This window comes from Parambassis ranga, chromosome 7 (genome assembly GCF_900634625.1).
Source record: "Parambassis ranga chromosome 7, fParRan2.1, whole genome shotgun sequence".
NCBI classification, from domain to species: domain Eukaryota; kingdom Metazoa; phylum Chordata; class Actinopteri; family Ambassidae; genus Parambassis; species Parambassis ranga.
Genome location: NC_041028.1, coordinates 14,805,176 through 14,815,663, shown reverse-complemented (window position 1 = coordinate 14,815,663; position 10,488 = coordinate 14,805,176). Strand labels below are relative to the sequence as shown.

Below are 10,488 nucleotides of genomic sequence, written 5' to 3'. Positions count from 1 at the left end.
GGGAACAAAACGGTGATGGAGTTCTATCTTGTCTGATGACCCTGGTGTGCACCTCACAAACAACAAAGTCTGTATGTTCTCTGAAGTTGAACTGTAAGTCTTAATTATTCACTTGCTGAAGATCAGAGATGAAGTTGCAAGTTGATGACGTCCTGGTTGGTAAAAATAATGAATAACAGAGTCAGGATTTTGTTTTTGTTATTGCTGTTTGTTATTATTCTTTTATTACAGTCCTTAATTATTTCGAATCTATATCTTGAAGCTTACATGCTTATTTTACTGTCTAATCACTCAGGTGTATTTTAACAAAAACCATGCGTGAGTCACCGACTGTACTTCAAGACGACCTTTTTATTCTGCTCTCTTCTTAACATGTCCCACAAGCGGCTAGCGCCCTCTACAGGTCAAAGTAATTCACCATTTACAATACACCACAGCAGCTCTCTGAAATGTGTTATTTTCCCATCAACAGAGATGTAAAATGTCCTTGTAGACAGTGTTTTGTCATTTAAAAAGTTTAATGGGATGAAAAACACTGTAAAACTAAATGGACTGATACCTCTTTAATGTTTTTATTATGGACACTGGCCATTTCATTATCAGCATGAAATATACTTTGTTCTCAAAACAGATGAAAGCTTCATCAGCATCAGCGTCACAGAAATGCTCAACCTGAGCCGAGCTGCCAAACAGAGCAGTATTGACCAACACACCAGCACACAGAGGATCACTGCCGCTGTGACTGCAGGCAGGCAGAGTGGAAAGTTCCTCTGGATGCATTTTGCATCCAGAGAACTTACACACACACACACACACGGCAGCACAGCCAGCATTTATCCATCCAGCTGGAGCATGGAGCTTTGAGTTTAGAGGCTGAACTTTAAAATCACAGTAAACATTATGGATGTCAATATTGACAGTGCTCTACAGATGTTAAAATGTCAGAAAAAAGGCTCCTGAAGGCATATTCCATCCTGGCTGAAGGAAGCTAACATTAGCCACTTGGTGCAGTATCAAACCACAGAGGAGCCCCTCTTTGGTCTCTTCACAAAGTTGGCATTAGACAATCAGAGGTGCGCGGCTTGTCATTTGTTTTCTATGGAGCAGCCAACCCACTTCAGTTACTCCCTCTAGTGCAACAATCCACCCCCCAGATGAAACTGTTTGTGTATGTATGTGCAGGAAAGGGGGAGATTTCCCATAATGTCAAGTTCAGTGTATCAGTATTTTTAAAGCATTTGTCACTTTGTATCAGACCCATTCAGTCGAAGGAAGAGTGTTTGGGCTGCTCTGCCCTGTAAATGGAGGTTTTGTATGGGTATACATCAGATGCAGGCTATGAGAAGTCTTCTCATTTCTGTGCACTTAAAGTTTGTGTTTACAGCACAGGGAGATGTGAAATCCATCAACAGGCACTAATGATGCAGGAAGCTTCCAACCACTGCCCCACTCACCCAGTGGGTAGTAGTCATGGTGGAGGGACACAGGAAAAAACACAGGGTAAAAACAGTCAATGGGATTGGGTCATAGGTGTATTATTGTGATATATACATACAAATTCAGATAAATACATGTTCAAGGCATACATTACAAAGTGTGTTACTTAAAAACTACTAAAATAAAACAAAATATAAAAAATATAAAATATTAAAAGAAAATTATAAAATGCAAAAATAACGAACAAAATTGTGCAGAAATGTTATGTACATATATACATTAGGGCCTCTGAGAACACTGGTGGGGGTGCTCTTAAGAAAGGGGGACATTCAGCGCCATAAGGAACTGCAGCAGGTTTTCTGTTGAGTCCTGATCGTTAGAAGCGCCGGCTGCAGGGGAGGCTGGAGGCCGCGTCTCATTTTCAGGTTTTTCTGCAGAGGAACACACACAAATGATCAGTCGTCACAACTTTGACATGAACTCTCATCTTATAGTCACCACATTTGGCATGTGACCTTACCTGTGGCTGGAGCTCGCGCCTTCTGTCTCTCCTCTTCTTTTTGCCCTAAAATCAAACACATTCTGTTGGATTTCAGCTGATAAAAAACTCTTTGCAAAGACTGTGGAGGCAGTGATGCAAACTGTACATACTAGTTGTCGCTGGTGGACCACTCAGGGTATTGCAGAGCATGAAGGTGTTTCTCTGCTGCAGCCAGTGTTGTAGTACGGGGACTGATCCTCTGGTGACATCGAGTTCCACTGTAGACAGATAACAATACAACATCAGCACCACATGCACTGACACACACAAACACAAGTGCAAACATTCAACATCCAACTCTGGATTTGCTAAATATACAAGATTCACAGTTCATGTTCTACATGGAAGAGCAGAAAAGCTTTGCTAATACTGACACCTGTGTGTCAGTATGTGACATGCAGTCCACACTGTTAAGACACAATACATAGGTTTATGATCATTGATCAATTACATGATAATATATACACACAAACACCAGTGTTTTGCTAACATTGGTGCCTGATTCTTACATGTGGAACTTTAAATGTGGCTTTGTTTACTGCTCATTGTGATTAAACAGATTTGTTGCTCTCTAGAGATGATAAAGCTGTGACATACATGTATGACTGTAAGATAAAAACACACTCACTGTCTGTCCTACGAATGCGTTTACAGCCCGTCGCTGTCTTTAAAGGTCTTTTCTGCCAGGACCTTTGGCCTCTGTTCCTGCAGAAAGATGATGAACGCATTTCGGGCTTCTTGACGTAAGGTCGTCCATCATCTTCCCTCTCACGCCTTCTCTTTCTAATATACCACAATGAGGACACAAGAATCTCTCTTTGGCAGCTGTTTAGGTGAATTACACCCAAATAATGACAAACTCACTTTGATTTGCTGGTGAGAGGAGAAGTGTGTGGTGGAGCCACCAGCTCATAGGCCACCTGTCTGCTCCTATATGAACAGACTCTGAGATTAGAAGGCAGCGCAGATAGCAGAAGCTGTTAGATTGTATGATTTACTCACGGTTCGATGACAAAATACGGGACGGCGATGTCAACTGGTCCATTAAACTGGGAGAGAACACAGAACGTGATTAGACATGTTGTGCTGCTGACATCTGTCTGTCATTCACACATGAGCTGAGTGTGTGGTTAAACAGGGTCTTACTGGTGTTGCAGGAGGAGCATAAGCCGCCGCTGCTGCTGTGTCAAACACAGACGTGTCATACACATCCTGCAGGTGGTGTAGAGAGACAGAGGGAAGCTGTAATACACACCCTCATTTCAAAGATCAACATATAACATGTGAGCAGTGTGAACAGTCAGCATACTTCACAGAACAGAGTCACTTGATTGAATCTGTCCTGTCTTCCAGCCTTTAGCAGCCAGCATAGTTTCTGGATAAAGTTTTGATGACATAAATCCCTGATCTGTGCTCAGTGTCTTACCTGTCCCTGGCTAGCTGTCCCTATCTGACAGTGCTGGTATCCTGGCTGCAAGCAGACGGGAGCAGCAGGTGGTGGAGTTTGCTGCTCTAACACACAACCACCTTGTCCCTGAGGGTGGACACAGGATGCAGCAGGAGGAAGAGGAGGAGGGGATGGGTATAGGAGGTCATGTAATGCTTCTTTACATATGGTCGCCCATCCTTGGCCATCCTCTTCCTCCTCACACCTTCTCTTTCTAAAAAGAAAGACAAATATACCACAATGAGGACACAAGAATCTATCTTTGGCAGCTGTTTTGTTTTACCACTCGGAGGTCTCCAGCGTCATCTTCTACGCTGTAGTGTGCTGGGGCAAAATCAAATAACACAGTCAGAGGGCTTGACTGACTTTGTTGGCATTTGTCTTGTGTTTGGACAAAGCAGAAACCACTTGTCCATCTGTTGGAGAAAACTGGCACAACTATTATGTCATCTTAATTATGAATACTGCTAATGCATTGAGGTTATTATTAAAATGAGTAAACTTTAATTTTATATATTCACCACCTTGCAGTCCAATAATTTATATCATCCATTAATTTTATGTATCAAAAGGCATCAAATTCAACTTCAGTCTTAATTAAATTAATGTTCTAATAAAAATGATGCATAATAATTAAACAGGGCCATTTGGTTGCATTAGGAATACAAGTACTCAGTATGGCTGTGTAAAGGACTGTTTGACTGTGACTGAAGATCATTTTCTATTTTTATGACATTTAGATTTCAAGACATACACACACCATATTTAATAAAATATAAAAATATGATCTAGGCTACTTAATGTAGTTTTAAAACAAAACAAGTTTTGAATTCCAAAGATGCGAATGAGTGGGTGTCATGGTAACCGGACAGAGGCTATATAAGGCTGCTGACCCTCCACACGCCGCTTTTTGCACCTGACCTCTGACACGAGCAGATCAAGGCAAAAAACTTGTGGAAGCTAAAACCTGAGCTGACAGCTGATCATCGGAGGATCATCGACAGAGCATCGGACAGCGACTTCTGGACCAACTACAGACAGTGTTAACTAAGCCTTGTTTGGCTGATAACACCTGGAGGATTTCTCTTCAGCGGGTGAACTTCTTCCTGAAGCTCCCGCCGCGAGCTGCCGGCTGAGATGGAGCAGCGGAGGGCTGGTAGGACTGAAATATTTTCTTCTTTTTTCATGACAAAATCAGTGATTTAGCCTCATAAACGCATTTAAAAGTATCCTAGCATGAAAGACTTGTGTGACTTTGCTAGTTTATGGGCGCACAGTTCACCCTCTGGGACCCAGTTTGTTGGTAAAAAGTCAAAAATCAACTTTCACTCGACGCACTCTTCGTGAAAACTGCTTGTTTGTTGGATAAAAGTCATCAGATTTCTCAGGGAAGCTGTGAAGCGCTATTAAGAGTGTTTAGCTCAGTTAGCTCCGATATGTTGACGCTGTCATGCTAACAGTGAAGCTACAGCTAACATTATGCTGCTGTAACATCACGTGTTTCTGTGTGAAACACTGTTTGTTAAATGCATTATAATCATTAGTTTTTGCAATATAGTGTGATCAGGCAGGAAATGTGTGCAGATCAAAGCCAGGCTGTAGTGTAGCATGTCCTGCTGTGTTTGAGTAGATGTTTATTTTTGAAAAATGGACCATTAATAGTGTGAGTGTTACTTTGAACATGCAGTGATATGTATAAAAGGACCTCAAGCATTTATCATGATGCCACAAACGACTCAACTACATAATAAATGTTTGTGTATCATCATGATCTGTCAGTGTAACACAAACAGCCAATAACCAATAGCTAATCAATAACCTGTGGTCCAGTGGTGTTAGCTGTGTTTCCTGTCAGATTACCTAATTTCTCTATGGTGATTAATACAATAATTCTTAATCTTAATCTTATAGTCATTCTCATGTCGTCATCTCAACACTAGCAGAACTCTCTCACTTTGACTCTTTGTTTGAACCTTTTTCATGTTTTTCTCCTCAGAGGACGACGACCTTGTCATCGAGCGTCCCCCAGAAGACCTTCCTGAGGACTTCCTGCTTCCTGAGGGCAACGATGACGACCGTGTCCCATACGAGGATGAGGGGGAGCCTCTCCGCTTGGGGAACTTCGTCTTCTGGTGGGATGATGCAGACTTTACTCAACTCCTTGGTTACATGGAGTGTGGTGAGGAGGAGGAGGTCGACATGGTGAACTGGGACAAGGAGGATTCTGGCTATGGTAGCATGATTGGGGACTCTGAACTCTCAGAGGACAAGGATGATGGGGACCCGTCCGGCTTGCAGAAATTCTTGGTGGCCTGGTGGAAGGATGCAGACTTTCCTCCACTCTTTGGTGACATTGAGTTTGGTAAGGAGGAGGAGGAGGAGGAGGAGGAGGAGGAGGAGGAGGGGGAGGAGGAGGAGAAGGAGGAGGAGGAGGACGACGTGGAGGACTGGGACAGTGAGGATTCTGGCTATATTAGCATGACCGATGACTCTGAACTCTCAGAGGACGAGGATGATGGGGATGACATGCAACCTCTGTCTCCCTTCCAGCAGGTCCTCTTGGAGGACCTGTCTGAGTCTGGGAGACGTGAGATTGCCGATGATGTCTCCATCATTTCGGTCTCTGGTGTTCATGAGGTCGCTGCTGGCGCTCCTCTGGTCCGCTTTGACTTTGGAAGCTTTGGAAGCGTCTCCCCTGAGGAGCCTGCTGCTAAACGACCAAAGTTGGACCTGCCCCAGGACTCCATGCCCTCCACTTCAGGTGCCAGCTCCACTGCACCAAGGATGATGGAGGAAGTCTACAGACACTCCGCACCCTCCACTTCAGGCGCCAGCTCCTCCTCAAACCGGAGACCCGCTCCGTCAGCTTCAGGCCTGGGGCGTGGCCCGTTTGCTCCTAGATGGTCTGACGACAGCGACTCCGACTGAGGAGATCTGCTGTGGTCTGGAGTTAAGGTAAGTGAAGGTAGAGGTAAGTCCATAGTGTAGAATTATCACTGTTAATTTGGCTGTGTAAAGATAAGTGACAATAACAAAATGTTCATCAGACTCAGTGTGTCTTCTAGTCTCTCCCCTCTCTCTCTCTCTCTCTCTCTCTCTCTCTTCTCTAACAGGTGGATTTTTAGCAGCTGAAAAGATTCAGGATTTCCTTGATAACAGAAGACCAGCTGGAGAGGGGGCCCTGTGTGTCAGTGGGCTCTGTAAGTAGTCCCCTCAGTAGGACCAGTGCAGAACTGCTGAAGCTAACAGCTCTGACTTTATGCTGATGATGTTTCTTACAGCATCAAAGCAGTCCAGTGAGAGGAGTGAGAATACGCCTCCATCCCGTCCTCTCACACACACACACAACAAGACAGAGACACCAGCGGTCCATGAGGCCACGTGAGGTGGGTTTCATACTCTCACATTTGTACTTCATATAACTGCTCAAACTAAATCACTGCATTTGTGTGCAGCTTCATGGACAGATGCTGTCCAGACGGTCCAGACTCCTCCAGAGGGACTCTTGAAGAAGATGGAGCAGCAGAAGATGTGGAACCAGGAGGACGTCTGGACAGCATCAGACCTTCTGCTGGCACGGTGGTGCAGTGGTTAGCACTCGCCTCTCAGAAGGGTCAGTAACAGCAGCTGGCCTCTCTCTGTGTGGAGTTCACATGCTCTCCACGTGCCAGGTGGGTTTTCCCTCCGGGTTCTCCGGTTTTCTCCCACAGTCCCAAACACAAGCATGTTAGGTTGATCGGCAAAGAATCTGATTTTGTCAAGTGAATCTGAGTAAATAAACATTTAAATGCTATTCAATCTGTCATCATTTATAGTTATTACTGGTTAAGTTTGGTTCATCATATTACACATGATCAATTTAATTCATGTGATGATCCCTTGGAAGAGAGATTCGTCCATTTTGAAGTTTTTATTGTGGCACATTAACATGAATTGTATTGGCTTCAACCGGATCTAGTGTATTAATAACAAAGAGTTATGAGTATTGAACACTTATAATAAGTTAATTTTTGCAAAACATGTATTAAATGACATAAATACAGACAAGGTTATCAGGTTATTCTGTAAATTCAAAAAAACCCGGACTGCTCTTTAATAAAAGCTTAAAGACACTCAGAGGGTTTTTAGTGTTTTTCAGTGTATCGTACTTTTCAAATGTTGTTGTTGTTATGATAAATACCATGAATCTCAATCCAAGGAGCTGTGAGCCACCCAAGATATGACAAATACACTCGTTAGCACTTTAGCTCCATGCTGGTTCTCCTCCAGGGAGAACGTGTGAATAACTTGTGTGAATAACCTGTAGCCTCCAAAGACAGCACCACAATCAGTGGCCTCTACTTTACCCACTTTCAAATTATAAACAATGACATCACTGTCATTGTAATTTCATACATTACCATCACTGTAGTTTATAGTTTGTCAGCCTTCCCTCCTGGAAAACTGCATCTCTGGCTGTAGTTCTGAGGATTTTCTGGACTAATTCAAAGGATTTTAGCTGCTCATTAGTTATAGTAACCTTTGTTTTACTATATACAGAAGTTACAAGTTACCCATGCTGTGTGATGAACTTGGTTTACAGTGTGGATGCATGCCCATGCAGTGATTTCCTATAGTATATATACCATATCAGTAGTGGTTTTTATTAACCATGTTATTTATATATAAAGGTTTTTGTTGTTGAGGGTTAAATTCCCAGCAGGTCTTATAGTTCCTAACTCTATTCATTGTCTGAATTTCAAGTCCTCCATGTCCAAATGCTGGAAAGCAGCAGAAGACAAAAAAAGTCACCAACAGAATTATATCAGACAGAGGAGATGCCGCCTGTGCTCATTCTGTAAACTTCAAGTGTATTCTAGTTGAGGGCCAGCAGAGGGCGCTTTGCACTTAAATTTAGTAGTAAGCAGAACATGAGGGACTTTTAGGTGACAGGTAGGAGCATGCATGGGACTAACGATATAAGCACTCGGCTTTGTTTCTCTTCTTTCATATAGTTAGAGATTATTTAATAGGCTAATATATTTATATACATACTTAGTTTACGTTAAATAGGCAATAAATACAAATTTGTGTGTGTGTGTGTGTGTGTGTGTGTGTCCCCCTCCTCTCTCTCTCTCTCTCTCTCTCTCTCTCTCTCTCTGGTGCTGCGGACACACACACACGGAGTCAGACTCCCTCGCTTGTAGTTCGGGACTTTTTGTCGCTGAACTTTACTCTCAGTGCGTCGCTCATCACTCGGTGAGGAAACCCGCCGCTCCACCATGGACTGAAGCAGCAAAACAACAACAAAACAGCAAAAGTGTGGATACGACGAAGACGAAGAAGAAGAAGAAGAAGAAGAAGCGCATTTTGTGCAGAGAGACGTTTCTGTGGGGTTGAGTTTCCATCATGGAAGAGGACGAAGGGCATCTGGAGAACGGGATCCACGCCACTAAAGACTCGGACCGACAGCAGCGGCTCCGGCTCTGCGTTTTAAACGAAATACTCAACACGGAGAGGGATTATGTTCGGACTCTGCTCTTCCTTCAGTCGGTAAGTTTGACATCACGCTCCTCATGCTCGCTCTCGCCAAACTCCACTCGTAAATCTTGAGATTCGAGGCTCCCTTCTGTGTTTTAACCTGTGATCACTTCGCTCAGTGACTCGGCAGCTGAGCTAGCGACACACATTAAACGTCATGTGAAGATTTGCTGAAGGTTTGTACTGATGGGCGCTTGTTGGTTTGCATGTGTGGCTGATTTGTCAATGAAAATATTCGCGCATGTGGTTTTTCACATGAAGGCTTGGGGGCATTCACACCTCTTCATTGTGTGTTAAAGCTCACCTCTGTTCACGCTGCCTTTGCAGACTAATAGGTATTCATGAGCCACCACGCCTCCCCCTTCTTTTAACCTTCTCCCAGAGAGAGATAAGAAACCATTTCACCTTCCTTCATGTAACCTACTGTGCACCATCAGCTGCCTGATGAATACACGTCTGGGTGATTTTACACGCTGCCTGTTAGACACAGTGCAGAGCCCACCTGCAGGAAACCGATCACTTCCTCTGGTAGTTTTTTTGTCCTCCTCTCCTCCCTGCTTTTCCATCTGTGGTGAACTTCCAGGTGGCTCTATTTAATGTGGCATTATAAAGACTTTCACTATTTTGATTTACTCACTACACAGAAAGGTTAAAGGTCAGGGTCAGATACAAAACTTGTTTTACCTTTGACACCTTTACTCGGCTCATCGGTAAAAAGACAGTTTTGTGCTTTTTCCTCTTTCTACATCCGACACATATTTGTCAAGCGTGGTTCCCTGTTTCCTGTGTGCTGTCATGTGTTAAGGAACTTCCTCAAAGTTCAGCTCACTGTGGGGTGGTGTAACCAAGACGGTAAATGATGGTATTTTTTTGAGTTACACCCATAATGTTTGCACTTAATGTCACATCCTCTCAGTTACATGAACCTTATCTGGAGACAGACAGAGGGACGTCTTGGAGATTTATTTTTTTCTGTGGCCATCTGAAAGCTGTCAGTGCCCTCCACTGTGTTTCTTATGATCCGGTGTCCTTTGACATAAGCCAGCCAGAGGCGGGTGACAGAGAGCCGCGGGGATGACGTAGCTTTCTGGGATCCCATGCTGGGGATTTTTCCCAAAAAGAAAAAAAAAAACAAGATCAACTTCAGGACCAGGGGACAAAAAGAGCATGTCCTGCAGCACTCCATCATGCATAAAATAGACTTTATTTTAATAATGTTAACAATCTGAGGAAATATCAATGATACAACCCTCTTTCCAACAAGTGTTTCTTCTTTAGGCTTAGGACTACATGCATGTCATTGACCTATTTCACAGTCATCCTTACATATGTGCACATACGGTGCTGTGCAAAACAAGCCTGCAGCTATCCTCTACAGTGTGAAGTTAAATGGATGTTCAAAGAGAAAAGAAACATCAGCCTCCATCACCACTGCCAATCTTTAGTGAACCCCCCCAACCCATCCCTTCCCTCAGCTGGAGCCAAGGCTTTGTCACCATGCAGCTCACTGTGGTGTTGATAAGGGAAGTCTGGCTGTGTGAGC

General features: G+C 43.6%; 1 protein-coding gene and 1 long non-coding RNA gene across 3 annotated transcripts in view; both read left to right on the top strand.

The window, feature by feature from the left end:
* The first annotated feature begins 6,464 nt into the window (after window positions 1–6,464).
* Window positions 6,465–6,949, top strand: LOC114438841 (uncharacterized). The gene is made up of 3 exons (XR_003670995.1): window positions 6,465–6,625; window positions 6,707–6,811; window positions 6,881–6,949. It is a non-coding gene; the product is annotated as an uncharacterized LOC114438841 (long non-coding RNA).
* A 1,633-nt stretch (window positions 6,950–8,582) lies between these two features.
* The window catches only part of prex1 (phosphatidylinositol-3,4,5-trisphosphate-dependent Rac exchange factor 1), a 71,729-nt gene continuing 69,823 nt past the window's right edge, over window positions 8,583–10,488 (top strand). For both annotated transcript variants that reach the window (XM_028409144.1, XM_028409146.1), the window contains exon 1: window positions 8,583–8,957. In XM_028409144.1, the coding sequence (XP_028264945.1) occupies window positions 8,814–8,957 (144 nt within the window). In that variant the 5' untranslated portion in view covers window positions 8,583–8,813. The remainder of the gene's footprint in view (window positions 8,958–10,488) is intronic.